The sequence below is a fragment of the Archocentrus centrarchus genome, chromosome 21 (genome assembly GCF_007364275.1).
Source record: "Archocentrus centrarchus isolate MPI-CPG fArcCen1 chromosome 21, fArcCen1, whole genome shotgun sequence".
In the NCBI taxonomy this organism is placed as follows: domain Eukaryota; kingdom Metazoa; phylum Chordata; class Actinopteri; order Cichliformes; family Cichlidae; genus Archocentrus; species Archocentrus centrarchus.
The window spans coordinates 24098759-24117222 of NC_044366.1; the positions used below are offsets into that span (position 1 = coordinate 24098759).

Consider the following 18464-nt stretch of genomic DNA (forward strand, 5'->3'; position numbering starts at 1 on the left):
ACTGGTTGACGTTGACAGTTTGGAGGACACTTCCTGATGCTGCTGCCCCGGTCTAGCTAGGGTAGCTAAATAGATTAGATTTTCAGGGTTTGGGGGAAACCCGTGAAATACATCGTGGTCAAGTCGCCTGGTTCAGGTAAAAAAAAAAAAAATGAAAACAGCACTTCTTGGGTTTGAAAGCGAGTTATGTTATAATTTAACTACAAAGCAACTGCTATGCTATCACGTACTGTTATGTTGCTAGCCAGCTACGCAGGGAGCTTACGCTAGGTTAGCTCGTCCAAACAGGTGTGGACGCTGATACATGGGGACTTGTTTAACCTAAGATTCTGTAATTTACTAATTTGATCGGATCTAAGAAGGGCAAAGTTGGGAAATCACCAGTTTACCGTCTTGCGTAGCTTTGTTACGGGTAGAGCTATTAAGTTACACAGGAAACAGCTCGTTGACGACCCATTGTTAAAAAGTAAAAGTAATATTGTATTGCAGGTCCTTCAGCTATGCAACATAATAAATATATATGTATATATGTATATATTTTTTTTAAACTTATGTGGCGTGTATTGTCAGCACTGACATGGCAGTGGTGAAAAGGCCTAACAAGCGTTAGCAGTCATAGCTGTTGATGGGCCATTGACGGATGACTGCGACTTTTACGATTATCTAAAAGTTTACGTTTCGCTTCGGTTATATTTGAAACGTTTGATTTCGGTGCTCCAGAAATAAACTTGCTGGATCCAGTTTCGGTAGAAATATTTATCTAGTCGTGCCCATTGAACGGTACTGTACGCTAAACGTTAGCTACCGCCCAATCCCTAGCATCCAGCCAATTACTCATCTGGCCCGGACAACCAGAGTATATACTTCAGCTTACAACATCAGGAGGCAACGGCAGAGGTAATCCAAGTCGACACTATACGCAAACGATGAGCTTTACGTTAGTCTAACACAGTGTGTGCACCCCACCTTGTTTGATTAGTGCAGACCTCTTATTGTGTACCAAAAAAAGGAGATTTGTCTTACCAATATGATATAAGTAAATAGGTTACTTTGTATGATTCACCAAATGGCTTTGAAAGCTTTCTCCTATCAGAAAGAATGATGTTTTGGCTCAAAGTCCACAAGGAGGTCTATGATTGTATAGTCTTTGCCACCTCACTTGAAAATGTTTGACCCTTAGACTCTACGGTGAAATAGTTTTGTTGCTGGGGGAGACTTACTAATCAAATCATTTAAGTAGAGGGAAGAACTCTACTGCTCTGTGTGTACCCCCATACCTCAGTCAACATTAACCCTCGAACACTAAAGTCAGGTGATTTTCACCCATGGGAATAATGTTACAAAACTGCGCATTGGTGTTCTAGGGTTAAGAGAGCTTTGTCACAGTGAGGACAAGCTGCTAATTTCAGCATATTAATGTAACAGCCACATTTTATTCATAAAGCTGTTCACACAGCAGCTGACCTGTTGACCCACTTACAGTGCTCTAACCCAGTGTTTTCCACTGTTTTCACTAGTTTGAAAAAAAAGGACTTAATTAATATCTTCTATTTTGTAAGATAGACATACATGTAATAATAACTAGCTGAGCGATCTGAATGCCAAGCACAGTTACTGCTGTTCTTTTAACTGTCATTTTACTGTCTAGTAGTGCACTGCAGCATGCATGGCTCCAATTACAAACAGTATGCCAATTTTTTGTGCTCTGGGGTTCACGCAATTTAAAAAAAAATCTTATGACACATGCTATCATTTTTCTGTATTACTGTTCTATCCTACTGTTACTATTTTAGCAGCTCAATCGATTTTCCATTTGAACCCTACAGAGAAGAGATTATGAAAATAAATGCAAATGAACTGCCTGGGCATGGGGAATGTTTTGTTTTTCACTCCAGCTCTTTTCACACATTCAGTTTGGACAGTTTCTAGATAGTGTCCTGGTGGGTAAAGACTCTGGAGGGTTGAAAGAAAAGAAAAACACAATGTGGCATAATTCTTTTTTAAGGATTATCCTCTTTTGACAATCACTAGAAGCCAAACTGTAATTGCAATTAAAATGTGATTATTTAAACAGCCCTACTTTGTACTAGGGAGCTGGAAGGGTAAAGACCGGTTTATGTCCAGTGTGACTGTCTCACCCCTTGTTGGGTAATGTCTAGAAAAGCTCAAGGCTGCACTGAACGTGTGAAAACCTCTTCTCTACTTGTGTGAAGTGGTGGGAGCAGAAGAGGTCAGACGGCACCATGAACGGCCAGCTGGACCTGAGCGGTAAGCTGATCATCAAAGCCCAGTTGGGTGACGACATCCGACGTATTCCCATCCATAATGAAGACATTACCTATGATGAGCTGGTGCTGATGATGCAGCGTGTCTTCAGGGGCAAGCTGCAGAGTAACGACGAGGTCACAATCAAATACAAGGATGAAGGTGAGTCAGGATACAGACAAGGCCTGTGAGTGTCAGGTTGTCCTCTGGTGACAGGTGTAGTTCATTTTCTTTGAAAATGACAATTTATTCTATGGTTAATGATGTTTTGTCTCGCTTTCCCATTTACAGATGATGACCTTATTACTATTTTTGACAGCTCTGACCTGTCGTTCGCCATCCAGTGCAGTAGAATACTCAAACTGACTTTGTTTGGTAAGAAATCAAAACATGTTCTCTTGTGGATTGTATATATATATATAGATATATAGATATAGATAGATAGATAGATATGCCTACACATCCACACAAGTTTTTTTCTTGATGAATTCAAGGCTGAAGATGTTTGGTCTTTTATTTCAGCTGTTACAGCAGCCAGTCACTGGAGGGCAGTCCAGCTTATTTTTTTAAACAGCAAACCTCAGCTTATTACTGTCCAAATGAAAATGAGCTGCACTCCCTTCTCACTAATTTGTGATGGAATTTCTGTCTCCTAGTGCTGATTAAATAAACAAACACTGTGACAAGTAGTAGATGGATATACTTTCTACCAGTTATTCTGGTTCCTAGTCTTAAAATTTCAGACATGCTAATTGTTTTTTAGTATCTTTGGTGTGGCTTTTTTGCCTTTATTATGACAGGACAGATGAGAGTTTACAGAAAAGCTAGGAGAGAGAGCAGGAGGAAGATGCACAGCAAATGGCCCGTAGCAGAATCAAACTCTTATAGCATATGGGTCACCTGCCCAACCCAGTGAGCTAAACCCGGATAATTTCACAGTCATTCAGTAACTCAGCAGGTGTAACTCGCTGAATAACCACTTACTCAACAGCTAGCAGGCCTCACCCTGACATGGCAGTTGGGGCCTTTTGGTGTCAGTTATTAAAAAAAAAAAAAAAAAAAAGTTGTCATGAGATTTCTGGGATTTTACAGAGCTTTTTACATCTAGTATGTTATTTGTCTGAAAGTGAAGTCATATAAAAATTGACTTAGATCAAAGGGATGCACTGCAAAGTGAGATTAATGGGTTAGTGGGATATGTGTTGGGTTTTTTTTTTTGTTCATTTGTTTTTGTTTTTTCCTCTCTTCTCTCTTTTAACCTGCCTACATCCATCCATCCATCCATTTTCTTAGCCAATTTCCCAGTACAGGTTTGGTGCTTGTCCCAGGTGTCACAGGGCAAGATGCATAATTTACCCTGGGCATGTTGCCAGCAGATCACAAGGCCCCTGGCTACATCACCATAATATATCACTATTGTAAAATATACTGATCATATAATCTGTAGCAGGCTATGTTTAGAGTTCTGATTTAAAACAAGCTCCAAGTATATTATTATTCCTCTCTTAATCAAGCAGCTCTTGATTAGTTCACGCTGTGTGGAAGAATGACGTGTCATGCACACAGAGTCTGAAGCAGAAAGATTGGGGTCTTATGCTTTGTCAAGCCTGCTAATGCAAACTAAGCCTGGCTGTGTTGATTGTGTTTTGTAGTACACATTTTAGCCTCATGGGTAAAGTGTTTTCGGTTTATAGTCAATATCAGGCTTAAGTTTTAAATGAGAAATTTTATTATTAATGTTAAATATTTTTAAATTGTAATGTCAATCATTCCCAGCTTCACCTATTGCCATGAGCTTTGGATAGTGACTGAAAAAATGAGATTGAAGGTACGTACAAGTGTTGAAAATGGGTTCCATCCAAAGGGCGCTTGGGCACTCGCTTAGAGATAGGGTGAGGACCTCAGTCTTTTGGAAGGCGCTCAGAGTAGAGCTACTGCTCCATATTAAAAGCAACCAGTTGAGGTAGTTTGGGCATCTGATTTTAGGAAGCCTCCTAGGCAAGGTGTTTCAGACATGTACAACTGGGAGAAGATCCCAGAACGTGCTGGAGAGATGATGCCCCTCGGTTTGCGTGAGGGCACCTGGGCGTCCCCCTGAAGAGCTGAAGAAGGTGGCTAGGGAGAGGGAGGCCAGGGCATATCTGGTTAGACCGCCTACCCAGATAAGTGGCAGAAAATGGATTGATGGATGGGAATTATATATATATTTTTTATAACACATAATGAAACGGTGCATATAAAAAAGCTTTTTCTCAGCATCCATCCATTCGCTTCCGCTCATCCTGTTCAGGGTCGCGAGGTGGGCTGGAGCCTATCCCAGCTGTCACAGGGCGAGAGGCAGGGTACACCCTGAACAGGTCGCCAGCCTGTCGCAGGGCCAACACAGAGAGACAGACAACCTTTCACACTCACGCTCTCATTCACACCTATGGGCAATTTAGAGTAGCCAATTAACCTAACCCCAGTAAGTGCATGTCTTTGGAATGTGGGGGGAAACCCAAGCATGGGAAGACTCCACACACAGAGAGAGGGAGAGGCCTGGGCCAAGGTGGAATCGAACCCAGACCTTTCAGATGTAATTGTGAGGCAGCAGTGCTAACCACTGTGCCACCGTGCTGCCCTTTTTTCTCAGCATATTTTTTAAAAATAAAGGCCATCAGTTTAGTTAATCTGTTATGTCTAAGGAAAAAAGGTGCATTCATGTTTATATAGAAATAGATTGATAATTGATGCTGATTGAAATATACTGATCATAAATGCCACATTTTAATTTTTTTCTTTCCATCACAGCAAAAATATATGTTTATATAAAGCAGTATACACCAGATCTGAATCTGTGAAAATATACGTTGATTCTTTCCGTGATCATACTTTCCGACAGGCCATTTTTACAGTACAGGTGTTTTGTTATTCTGTTAACACAACAGCCAAGACTTTGTCCAGTGTTTGGCTGGTGGATACTCTTGTATTTTTAGAACATTGTCTTTCCTGCCTGTAAATAAATAGTGTTAGAGATTTGTCAGCATGGGAACATAGGCAGAGCACAGTAGTACTGCCTCGAATACCATATTTGGGCTCTGGAGATTGGGCAGTAATAAACGGCAAATATTTTGAAGCTTGGATCTCTTCATTGTACCTCAGTGTTCATCTGCGTGCTCACTCACTGAATCGTAGAGAGAAAGGCATGCCGTATCTGAGTGGACTGTGTAGCAGTGTTGTCCATAAGTTTTTACAGTAGGTACTTTTATTTTGTTAAAAAGTTGCTTAAGAGCAATGAGTAGTCACTAACCTTGAGGCCGAGTCACTAGGTTTTCAGTAGTGATGTGAACCTGTGTTTTAAATAACCAATGAACATATCCAAATAGTCATGTTTGAGTATCGCCCTAAAGCATGGTATAAATAAAAGTTCAACTTTAGGGTCTTTAAACTGTTCCCTACAGCTGTGAAAAGAGTGTGACTGTAACTATAGCAAACCATGTGTTAAAACTATTCTCATTTAAAAGCCTTTTTCACAAAGTTAAAAGTGCAGTACACACACACACACACACACTACTCTTGAAACTGTATTAACAACATGATGTTGTTTCCTATGCTCTGCTCTCAGTCACTCCTGCTGTAGCCACTATTATTAGCATGGAAGCTGAAAGATTTTTTTTTCCCCCCGTCTTCTTTTAAAAAAGAAAAAAAGTTGTTTTACTTCGTACAAATCAAAGCAGAGCCCTGGCTCTGATCGCATGTCGTGACCTCACGTGGAAATTACACCGTCCAACATGTGTTGTATTCAAAGGCAGGGAGAGGAGCTGGAATCCCATGACGGTCTGCGTCTCAGCACAGTGCCTCGTGAGCCCATCCATCTCCGTTCAGCATTATTCAGTCAGAAAGAGAAACTTGTGTGAGAGAGGAATGTAGAGCAAGCTCCAGTTTATTCTTTTTGCAGTGGAAATTTCACTCTTTGGTCAGTGAGACGATAATGGCTAAAAGTAGCTTGAGAAGCCTATATGGTACAGGTCACATATAGTTGAATATTTTGAACAGCTTTGTCCTGTGTTTCCTGCAGATTAGCAGGTTTCAGTTTATTGCCAATAACCCAGCTCCATTGTTAGTTAAATGCTTAGCTGTCGGGGCGCAGTGATGAGGATTCCTGCTCGGTGCAGCAGCTGTTGTGAATGGCTTTGTGGAAGCAACCATGTGATAGATGATCTGAGTAATCCCAGGTAGAGTGTGGAGCCAACAGATCATCACTAATAACATGCCCACATTTTATTGCTTTCCAAACCACTGAAGTGCAGAAGTCATATAGCCATATATTTTATTTATTTTTTTTTTTTTTTACCAGCATGTTCTGAGCTAAAAATCTCAACACATTTTTACTAGCCACTTAGCTCCCAGGTGTTGTTTATTAATTGTGTATTTCCAGTGTAACTTTTGTCCAACGCCTAACGTGAAGTTCACTGTGTGATTTTATTGTCAGGCGTCAATCCCTATAAACACTTATTAATAAGTCTGCAGGCACTGAGGTGTTTCTGGGAGTGTGAGCCAATGCTGTTTGATTCAGCGCCCTCATTAGAGTTCAATCTGACCCAGATATTCCTGACTGACTAACATCTAGACCAGAATATATGTCAACAAGCAGTTCTAGACAGTATTACCCCAACTGGGAGAAATGTCAAAATAAATGAGATACAGATTCAGTAATGTACAAAAGGGGGTATTTTTATTTATTTATTTTTTTTTTTTTATTTAAAAGTTTCCACAGTAACCTGTTCAGGGATGGAGAAGTTTGACTTTGCTTAACCCATATAAATGATTTTTTTTTTTCTGATTTTTCTTTCTTGGGGCCTCTGTCTTCATCTTTTTATCTGCAGTTAATGGTCAGCCGCGGCCTTTGGAATCCAGTCAGGTGAAGTACCTGCGCAGGGAGCTCATTGAGCTCAGGAATAAAGTCAACAACCTCCTTGATACCCTGGAGCCCCCCACAGAGCCTGGTCTGGCTGCTACAGCACCAGACAGTGGTAAGCACTCTCACATGCAAACTAGACCGTGTAACCTTATTATACAATATAAGTTTATTGACAAATTCAGTATTGGTGAGTAATCATTACAAAACAACAACAATGAAATATGTACATGAATGTGTACTTCGGACAAGAGTCACTGGATAATCAACAGTTCTTCCACACCTGCAGAGATCCTTGTAATCAGGTGTTTTGATCATTCTTTTTGTTATAGTTTCTCCTTTGTTTCCTTTTTAGATCTAAAGTTGTCATACAGTGCTGTATTTTCCCCCTGGCTGATTTCTTAGTTTTATGCAAATTCGTCAGACTTTCATCTTTCAGATCATCAAACAAATTTTAATATTAGAAAAGAAAACCAGAGTAAATGCAAAATGCAGTTTTTAAATAATGATTTAATTTATTAAGGGGGAAAACATCTATCCAAACCTACCAGGCTCTATGTGAAAGAGTAATTGTCTCCTAAAACTAATAACTGGTTTTGCCACACTTGGCAGTAAGAACTGCAGTCAGGCCTTTGCAATAACTGGCAATGAGTCTTTCATATTGCTGTGGAGGAATTTTGGCCCACTCTTCTCTGCAGAATTGTTTTGATTCAGCCACATTGAAGGGTTTTCCAGCATGATTGGCCTGTTTACGCTCATGCCAATACATCTCGGATTTAAGTCCAGACTTTGACTAGACGCTCCAAAACCTCTCTCTTTGAGCCTTTCAGAGGTGGGCTTGCTGGTGTGTTTCAGATCATTGTCCTGCTGCATAACCCAAGTGCCTTTGAGCTTCAGACATTCTCCTTCAGGATTTTCTGGTAGAGAGCAGAATTCATGATTCCATCAATTACGGCAAGTCGTCCTGAAGCAGCAAAGCAGCTACAGACCATCACACTACCACCACCATGTTTGATTGTTGGTTTGATGTTCTTTTTATGCCAGATGTAACGAGATGCAAACCTTCCAAAAAAATCCAATTTTTGTTTGTTTTGTCCAGTCTGAATAATGAACACTCACTTTAACTGAGGCAAGTGAGGCCTGCAGTTCTTTAGATGATGTTCTGGGTTCTTTTCTGACCTCCTGGATGAGTTGTCGATGTGCTCTTGGAGTAATTTTGGTAGGATGGCCACTCCTGTGAAGGTTCACCACTGTTCCAAGTTTTCTCCATTTATGGATAACGGCTCTCACTGTGGTTCACTGGAGTCCCAAACTGATAGATGTCAGTGACTTTGTTTCTCAGCTGATTTTGAGGTGCTTTAGATTGTGGAATAATGTGTTGCTTTTTGAGATCTTTTAGCCTACTTCACGCTGTCAGACAGGTTCTGTTTAAGGGATTTCTTGATTCAACAGGTCTGGCACTAATCAGGGCTGGTGTGACTAGTGAAACTCAATTGGGTTTTCTAAAAAAAAAATGTCATTAATCACAGTTTAACAAGAGGGAGCAATTACTTTTTCACATGGAGCTGGGTAGGTTTGAATAGCTTTTTTTCACTTAAATGAAATCATCATTTAAGACTGTATTTTGTATTTACTAATATTAAAATTAGTTTGATCTGAAAAAGGTGCAAAAAGCTAAGAAGTCAGAAAGGGGAAAAATACTTTTTGACAGTACTGTATGTTGGGTCTCACTATAATCTTGCTGATGTGGACTGCGTGACCTTCTTGACAAATAAAAGTGGTTCATAGTCCACAGTATTGCAGGCAGGATTATAAGAGCTGTATCCCACAAAGACATTGGCACCAGACTGAGACGGTTTACTGGAGTCAGTGACTGCTGGAATCATTTAATGCATTTTTAAACGAATATTTGTCTGCAGCTCGACTCTAAATTTGTTACATACTAGATCAGTCCAGTTTGATTGTGGTCACTCTCGCCCACATATGCGCACATGTTGAGCAAAAACGAGCTCTTCTGAATAATCATAACCGACCAAGCTTTTATATTATATTATAGCTGTAGGCTGCTACATTGAAACTGATTTTGGGCTTCAGTTTGCAATTTTTTATGAGCTATAAAGTGACAGATTCTTATATATATAGTATAGAATAGATATATATATATAGATATATATATATCTATATATATATATATATATATATATCTATATATAGTATATATATATATATATATATATCTATAATAATTATCACTTCTTAACAAATATGTTGCTTTTATGATTTTTTTCCTTCTTTTTTTCCCATTAAGGATTGACTGAGTTAAATATTTTAAGGGGATAATCTGGAAAACTTTTTTTGTCAGGAATGCCCAAACCCTCGTTCACCTTATTACATTTCTGTCTCTGTGGCATCTAAACAAGCCAAAATGTTGTCTTAGTGCCACATTTACGCTTTCCTTTTTAGAATCAGTGGATGGACGTGAAGGAAAAGTTGTGGCAGCTGACCCCACAGTAAAACAGGCCACTCCAGTCAGTGCAGCTAGCATGTCAGCCTTCGACCCATTAAAAAACCAGGATGAGGTCAACAAGAATGTCATCTCTTCTTTTGGCCTGAGCGAGGACCAGGCCCCAGGTAGTGCTTAAGTTCAGATACTGTAGAAGATGCTATCTTTGATCATTTATTTTGTTTCATTGTGTACTTGCTAAATGAGACATTCATGTCTGTGCCTTTGTGTGCTGTTTGTATAGTTCCCCCAGCAGTTGCAGCAGAGGAGCGCTCAGGAACCCCTGATAGTATTGCTTCTTCCTCATCTGCAGCACCTCAGCCAGGAGTGCCACCCCAGCCACAGGCTCCGTATCCTGGAGTGCAGCAGGGACCCCCAGCGAGCATGGATGGTGAGACACTCACATACACATCTACTGAAGGAAATACAAAAATAACAACATCTTCTGAGGCAGATACTTATCTTCAAAAAAAAAATAAAATCAGCACTGTTGCAGATGTCTCTATAAGCACAGGGTATAAGAGACCCTGCAGTGTGAATGATTAAGCAATTACATGTTTTACAGTGGGGCTGTTAAATGGGATGGTTTTCCAACTTTGCCACCAAAGTAGCCTTATTAAAATGTGACTGCCTCCTGAGCAAGCATGTTTACAAGTGCTCATCCAGGACAATTTGTTTTCCAAGAGTAGTTCTGCCTGAAAAATTAAACTGAAGAATGTTTTAAAATAAAATAGAAATTCATTCAGTTGCCAGTTTATTAGATACATTCTGTTATAAGCACCAGCTTCTACTGCTATCATTGTGCAGGGTCGATTTCCATTATTTGGTGTTTGTGGCTCATTAAGCTTTTATATTTCATCTTGCCAAAGAAACAACAACAGATGATCTAGTGGATATTCATGGAATTTAAGAATATTCTTTGGATCTGAATAGCTTAAATGAAGAGAAATATAGTTGATTTAAAAGAACACAATCGGCTTCATTCGCAAACAGTGCGTGCACACAAATCTGTGCTTAGACTGAGTGCAGGAACGTTTCACACACAGATGTGGCAGTCATCTATTATTTTCTTTGACAAATTTGTACAAAACAAAACTTTAGAATTACCTCAGAGCACAGGGCGGCCTGCACTGTGGGTGATTAAGCGGTCACGGCCCACACTGCAGCAACATACACCGCATGCACAAATTATAAGAATTTCATTTGTCATTTTAACAGTTTTCCAACACAAACCAAAAAAACATGCACATAAAATAAAAATGAATTAAATGTAACAAAGAATAAATATTTAATGGAAAGGTGTTGCCTTTATCATTGCTTTTCCTTAAAATATTCTAATAAGCACACCTTTCACCTAGATTTCACCAGTCCAGGTTAAACAGAACCCAAAAAAGTTCTTGATACTTCCTTCATATTTGTGATCATAGATTAGATTTAAATGCTTACCATGTTAAAACAACACTCACCGTCTCAGGGGAGAGAGCGTTCACTAGCTCAGTCATTGCTCCTAGCTGCTTAGCCAGTTTAGAGTTGTGCTGGAGCGTGATTAGGCATATAATGCATATGTAGCTGACCTTGGGCAAGAGGAAAAGTACACTGTGGATAGGTCAGCATTATTATTTCAATTACTTTAGTCAGAAATTCTCCTGTTTTTTATTATTATTATTACTGTGCACCAGGAACATTTATTCATTAGTGAATGAGGCCCACTAATTTAATTGCAAAGGTTGATTGTTCTGTGCAATTTACAAGTGTAATTTACACTGACGTATGATCTGTTTTCCATTTCCCATATTTACTGATTATTACACATACTGTGAGCTTGTTTTTCCGTGTTTTTTTTTATTTTGTTTTGTTTTGTTTTTTTGGCATTCTGACCCATTCTTCTGTTGAAGCAACAGATTTTTTTTTTTTTTTTTGAATAACTAATCACCACTAAGCTACAGTTTAATCTTAACGAAGTGTAAACATGAGCATCCACTGTTATTAATATGCATCTTTCAGCAGGCCTTATCGTAGCTCTCCCTTGTGTGCAATTTTTAACTCTGACACATCCCTGATAAAGATAAATGAATAAAACATACCAGGCAGCATGTTGGGGGGGAAAAATAATTTTGTTAACACTGCTACATTCTAGGATCCAGCTGTCCGGGGGTTTGGTCTTCCATGCCAATCGCGCTTGTTCTCATTCTTTATCCAAACTTCTCACTTAACACTTTCTGGCCTATCTTTTGTTGTAAAAGACAGCCAGCCAGGTGCAGCCACAGAGGTGAAGTATTTGTATCGTTTCACTCATTGCTGTGAGTGTGCTGGATTGTTTGGAGCTTGTGGTTTGGCTCAGCTGAATGTGGAGGCCAGTGGAGTGATGAAATAGCCTCATGTTGCGCCCTGCAAGAGCTGTAACTTTCACTCTGAGCAGTCACTCTGCAGACTCCTGACCACACCTGCTACACTGAAGAGCAGCGCACAAGTTGTATGACTTCCATTTAACTGGTGGTTTGTGGTTTGGCCTGGTTAGAGCAGCAGAACCTATCCACGGGGCATAGTAAGAGTTTAGCTGGTCCAGAAGATAGAGGGAGTTAGCCAGCAGCACACTATGTTTTACTCAGACAACTGAACAGAAAACTGTTGGATCCTTTTTTTTTTTTTACTTGTGTCACAGGAAGATTAAGAGAGTCGACACGAGTTTCAGACAAATATGTAACTTGTTGATATGGAGCCTCACTTATAACTGTTTCATAGGCAAAAGGAGCCATACATGCAAAAATCTTGAATCTATAAGAAAAAATTTGATGAGAGAACATGTATAACTATGACAAAACTGACAGAAGCATTAAACCTCTTAGGCCCCAGTCATACAGGGCTAGAGACCTGTCGAAAACCATCTGGCAACGCCCGTTCATGAGGGGAAAAGCGCGCATTCGCTGATACTTTGTGGGTGCTGGATTTTTCCGGCAGTCTCTGTGAAATCAGCAGCTGAGCTCCTTTCATGCAGGCCTAGAGAGACCAGTCATTAACCCCCTGGAGAGTGGTTGCTGGCAGTTGCTAATGTGAATTGTTTGCAAAGTGGTAAAGAGTGCTGCACTGAAAACCTCTACAGTATGTGAGTGCATTGGAGACAAGTTGGCATCCTCCATGTGAACTATACTGGTGACCGCAGCAACATGCTAGTGACCAAACATTCGCAAACTACTCACCAAGCGGTAATGAAAATTTGCAACGCAACCTGGAAATGGAGAATGTTCACCTTTGAAGTAAAAGTTGCATCTTTTGAAACGTGCTGGGCGCAGAACAAGGCACAACTTTTGCTTTTTGCTGTTTCTGATTTGTGTCGCACAAACAATCGCTCACCAACCAATTGGGGAATGCACGTTTTTTCCGTTGTGACTGGAGGTTGCCGTGGAGCGGCAGGAGGGGGTGTCAACAGCTGGTCTCTAGGCCTGTGTGAATTAGGCCTTAGGGAAACCTGACAACACATAAGCTGAGGTGGTGAATTGAAGCCAGACTGTAGAAATTAAACATGAGAGGGCTCATTGTAATGACATGATTTCTCTCAATATGGCAGGCAGAGAAATTAAAATAAGTTTCAAGGATTAAAATAGAGATGTCACTAGCTGATGCTGATTTCAGGAGCATTGTGTTCATATTTTTAATCATTTATGCTTATAAACACCATACTTTTGAAATTGTATCAGTTACTTTGTGAAAAATTGTGTGGCAGATTAAGAAGTAGCTGAAATTGTAATAAAGTGCATAAAAAAAGAGACCCGGCAAAAAACAGTTAAGATTTTAGAATTTGTTTGTGTTTCCTGATAGGTTTTATGTACCTTTTTATTTGTAATTATTTATTTATGTGTAATAATATCATGGAGGCAAAGTGAGGCAAGGCTGAGATAGTTTGGTTAGTTTGTGCAGAGGAGAGATGGTTATATTAGACAAAGGATGTTCAATATGGAGCTGTCAGGCAGGAGGAGAAGAAGAAGACCACAGAGAAGGTTCATGGGTGTAGTGAAGGAAGACATGCAGAGGATTGATGTGGCAGAGGAGGATGCTGGGAATAGGGTGAGATGGAGGCAGATAATCTGCTGTGGTGACCCGTAAAGGGAGGAGCCAAAAGAAGTAGTACTAGTAATATCAACTTATTAAATGAAAGTTAATTAATATAAAGTTTACCATCATTTCATGCTAATACATTTGACACAAAACATTATTGTGCCATTGAAGACCTGATGTGTGGGTGCATCTAACAAAAACATTTTAGATCTTGTCCAGGTGTGTGCTGGACGGCACACACCTGGACAGGCAGTTAGATGTTCGGTAGCTGACCGACCGTTAGTGTTTGACGTGAGAGTCATCCACCTCATCAAACATGTGTAAACCAACTTTAACCACACTGCACTCTAACTTTGCTGATCTCTGCGAGTTTTCTCCCTGCACAGCAAAGAATAACAGTTACACAGCTGAGGTTAGATATGATCTTCTAAATTCAAACTTTATGCCCAACACAGCAGCAGTTTGTCATTTTCTATTCCTTAGTTTTTTGAGTTCCTCTGCTTACTTCCAGAGCTGCAGATGGTTGGCACACAAAGACGGTAAACTACATCCTGCACAGGCTCTTCTTTCCCTCACGTTATTCCTGTCCTCGGTTGCAGACTAGTATGAAAGCCTTAAGGCAAATCAGAGCAGCCAGTCAATGCAAAAGAATTTATAAAAATGGTAATATGTGAGACTGTATGCCAACTGAGCATGTGTGGCCTTTTTAAAGGTAGCCTCAAGCTCACTTTTAATGCAAGCTTAGGTTACTTGTTAGTGTAAGAATTCTGCTAACAAGATCCATAAGCAGATGGTAAAGATTTTACGCCATCATCTGATGGACGCTTGGCAAAATTTTTACATCTTTGCAAGAAAGAAAGAAACTGTAAACACGTGCGCATGTAACAGTGACTCACAACAGTTACATGAGACTCTTTATCAGATGGGCAGATGTGTGTTCGGTGTGAAATGTTTATTTAAAAATAGAACCTCATTACTCCTTCTAAAGGCATGTGGAGAGGTCAGCAGGACTACAGCCAAAGTGAAAATCATTCTTCTGCCTCCTGTCATATCTTTTGCCCCTGATGGTTGACCTCTTGGGGTACACCGAAGTGAAAGGCCAAAGCGGTCAGACAGCCGTGCATCCGCCCATCTCCCTTACATAACTCTCATGATGGATTACAGACGAGGAGAACAGGAGAAGCCAATTTCACACACATGCTTCGCCACACATTTAAGACCGTAGTGTTCATGTTAAAGAAGATAACACATGGTTGCCACACCACTGCAGTGTTTGTAAAGAGACATCAAAGAGGTACTCTTAAGTATTTAGCTGTCAGGTGTCTCTCAAACCAGTGTTTCCAGACTGAATATTCCAGCAGACATTACTATGTACTGTATGAAATGTGTTTTTGATGAGTAATTCCTTTGACATGTAGTTGTATGGATTTATTTTTAAGTGCAGTAATGTTCAGAATAATTTGATAGGTGCTCCAACTTTCCTCTAGTGTAAATTCCCAAGAACTGTGGAAAATAAGCACCGGTTTTTACCAGTACTTGAAAAGCCAGTGAACCCAGCCCTCTTTCATTAGGCCTTCTCTCTTTGTGCTTTTCATGCATCGTCACCCTAATTATTTGCCAGGCCGGAGATTTGGGGGTAGCATTTAGGCCTTGTTAAGGGAGAGAACAGTTGTTTGCCAGGTCTTTGCACGTTTGCTGAACTCTTGGGCATTTGATTAGAAAATTTAATGAGCCAATTAAAGTAACAATAACAAAAAGATTTGCGGTGAAAAAGATGTGCAATGGCACCACTGTCAAGAAAGATACATTCCTGCTTACTGACTCTGTTAAACGATGTAAGTGATGATGCTCCAGGTTTATTATTTAAAGCAAAATATTTGGTGGACTCGACTTTTAGACATGATCATTCTCATGTGCCTGTAAGCGGTGCAGACCGGTGAAGTCATAGTTAATAAACTCTCTGCAGGATGTCACTGTCTGCAAACATAGACACGTCTACTTTGTTGTGATGCAAGAAAATACAGGATTATGTCTGCGAGCCTGCAGTGTTGTTTTGGTTTTTTTTTTTTTTTTTTTTTTAGGTCTGCTCAGGCGCATGCAGGCTGCTTTCTCGCATGAAGCCAAATCTTACTGTAATTTGCCACAGAGCAGTCTCTGTGGGAGATAGTTATTTCAAAGTGGTTGCAGCTGTTTTCATTAAAGCAGTTGTGTCATTCTGTCCTGATGCACAGGTGTATCCATGAAGATGGTCCCACGTGTGTCTGGCGGTAGATCAGATGATGTTGGATTTCCCAAAAAAAAGCCAAATGCAGCTAAGTGACTTGCAAGCTGCTGCAAATGTGTAAATGCATCCAGTTACCTGAGACCTATCCTAATCTTTAATCTTCCCAAATGCCTGTGGAGGTAGCCTGCTGATCATGGTAGCAAGAATTATACTGAAATTAGCTGCTGAAAAGATGCTCCCAAAAAGCTCATTAAGCTGTTACAGCAGTGGTTAGTATAACCGGTGGTTTGAGAGCCAGTGAAGGTAATCAAACTTGTGCTTGTAGTTCATTAATAGTATTTATGTTAATTATTTCTTGTTCAGGGTGAAGCCGGGTGGCTTAGTGGTGAAGCCGGTGACCACATACATATGCCGCTTTGCAGTGCGGGTGGCACAGGTTCGCGTCCCGGCCCTTCGCAATTTGCCTGCATGTCTTCCCCTGTATCTTTCCCCCATTTCCTGTCTTTCTCCACTGATGATAAAAGCCACGGTGGCCAAAAATGCCACAAAAAAGAAAAAAAAAATCTGTTGTTCAGTTCAGTGTTTCCTCCAAGTTCACTGCTTTAAAAGCAATGATGAGGACGTGAATCTAATAAACAGTGGTTCATATTCCTGTGAGACAGTCTTTAATTCTTTGTCACTGATCATGATTGTCCCCACCTCTTCAGGTCAAGTGTACCAGCAATACCAAGCTCCAGGTGGATACCCTCCTCAACAGCCAGGTGCCCCACCTCAGCAGCAGTATGGTGTGCAGTACCCAGGTAAGAATATAAGTGGTTGTGATGTAAGCAGAAAAATGGGTAGCTGCTGTTTCGTGAAGTGGATTTCTTTTATCTCTGGAGAGAATTTAAAGAAACTCTCCCCTGTCTCTCAGCAGGATACAGCCCTCAGCCCGGCGCCCCTCCACAGCCACAGCAGCAGTTCCAGAACTACGCTCCTCCCTCTTCACAGGCTTCAGCTCCTGGTGCAGCGCCAGCTCAAGGCTTCCAAGGAGGGCAGCAGCAGCAGACCCATCCACCTCAGGGAGGCCAGCAGTATCCACCAGGAGCTTTCCCGCCACAAAACTACACCTCCCAGGCTGGCCAGCCTGCTAACTACAGCATGCCGCCCAGCTCCCAGCCTGCCTCAGGGTACCAACCCCGCCCAGGATACACCCCACCTCCAGGCAGCACTGTCACCCCTCCACCTGGAGTTGCCAACCCGTATGCCCGAAACCGCCCCCCTTATGGCCAGGGCTACACTCAACCAGGGCCTGGGTACCGGTAAAAGGAGGATAACAGATGTTACGGATCCCATCATCATCCTATGTGGCTCCAGCTGTTTGACATGGGTGCAGGAATCAGGTTTACTGTTCTGCACCTCCCCACCCCCACCCCCTTGTACAATTATCAAATCCAAATATTAAAAAAAAAAGCACCCTCCCCCTCGAGTCTGATGGTTAGTGTTTGTACGCTGTCGATCCAACACACCACTCTGTTCTGGCCCTGGTGTGTGCTCCTTGTGTTATTTTCCTGTCTTCTCCCGCCACTTCCGCTGTCTGCTCGGCCCTCTTGTATCTGTCATGGTAAAAATGTATCCAGTCTGTCTGCACACACCTGGAAGACCAAAACAGGCTGTTGCACAAACTGTTTGTCCTTTCCATGGTAACGCTTCACTTGGAGAGAAAGATCAGCATTCAGTCTGCATTTACTGCAAAAGTCTCCACCTGTTGTCTTGAATTTCCTCAACATAGATGCATTCATAAAACACTATCTCAATGAAAAGTTACCCCTTAGTCTTGTTTTGTTTAATTCTTTTTGATCAATTTCATCACCGTGTCGGTATTAATGATATGTCAGTGATGGTGGGAACACTAGCTAAGTGATGGCCTATGGGAGGTATAGATGCCCGTTCCATGAAGAGGACTTCTTTTGTTTAGTTTCTAATATCACCTCAAGTAAAGCTAGCTATTCCTTTTTCTCTCTTATCACTGGTTTTTAACTAATATCAAATCAAATTGCTCCTTCAAGTGAGATTAGTTGTTTATGTATAAACTGTAACATTTTTTTCTTTAACCTAATAAATGATTGAGACCCATTTGGAGTCCTTTTTCTTTAATTTTTTGGTTGTGTTGTTGTGATGTCTTGCAGTCTTTTCCTCAACACACTGACTCTGGTTTTTATGAGTTCATGTCTCTGTTAAGTTTGGCTTGTCTCTTCCTCTTCTCCCCCGCCCAGATTTGGAAAACTGTGGTAATGCTGGTATTCCCATTTCATTTTTCCCCGCATGTGGGATGTGGTCAGTCTTTCTTGTTGAACTGTCTCACCAAGTGAGAAGAATTGGGCGCACCAAGTTAATAACATTTAGAGAAGGCTGTGTAATATTTCTCACCACCTGGCGTGTGCCAAACTGAGACTGCACTCTTTGTCTGCTGTGAATGACCCACAGTTATTGATAGCGCAGTGTTAGGGTTTTGTGTCTGCTTCTGTTATAGCAGCGATGCC

General features: G+C 40.9%; 1 protein-coding gene across 2 annotated transcripts; it reads left to right on the forward strand.

Moving 5' to 3' along the window:
- On the forward strand, positions 1-18057 carry LOC115801266 (protein TFG-like). 2 transcript variants are annotated; one of them, XM_030759034.1, is made up of 8 exons: positions 1-136; positions 2214-2427; positions 2557-2640; positions 7131-7277; positions 9626-9793; positions 9910-10056; positions 16650-16742; positions 16856-18057. In XM_030759034.1, exons 2-8 carry the CDS (start codon positions 2244-2246, stop codon positions 17245-17247), a joined length of 1215 nt encoding a protein of 404 aa, XP_030614894.1. In that variant the 5' UTR covers positions 1-136; positions 2214-2243; the 3' UTR covers positions 17248-18057. The 2 variants fall into 2 exon arrangements, with proteins under 2 accessions (XP_030614894.1, XP_030614895.1); XM_030759035.1 differs by having other exon boundaries at positions 16859-18057.
- The last annotated feature ends 407 nt before the right edge of the window (positions 18058-18464 follow it).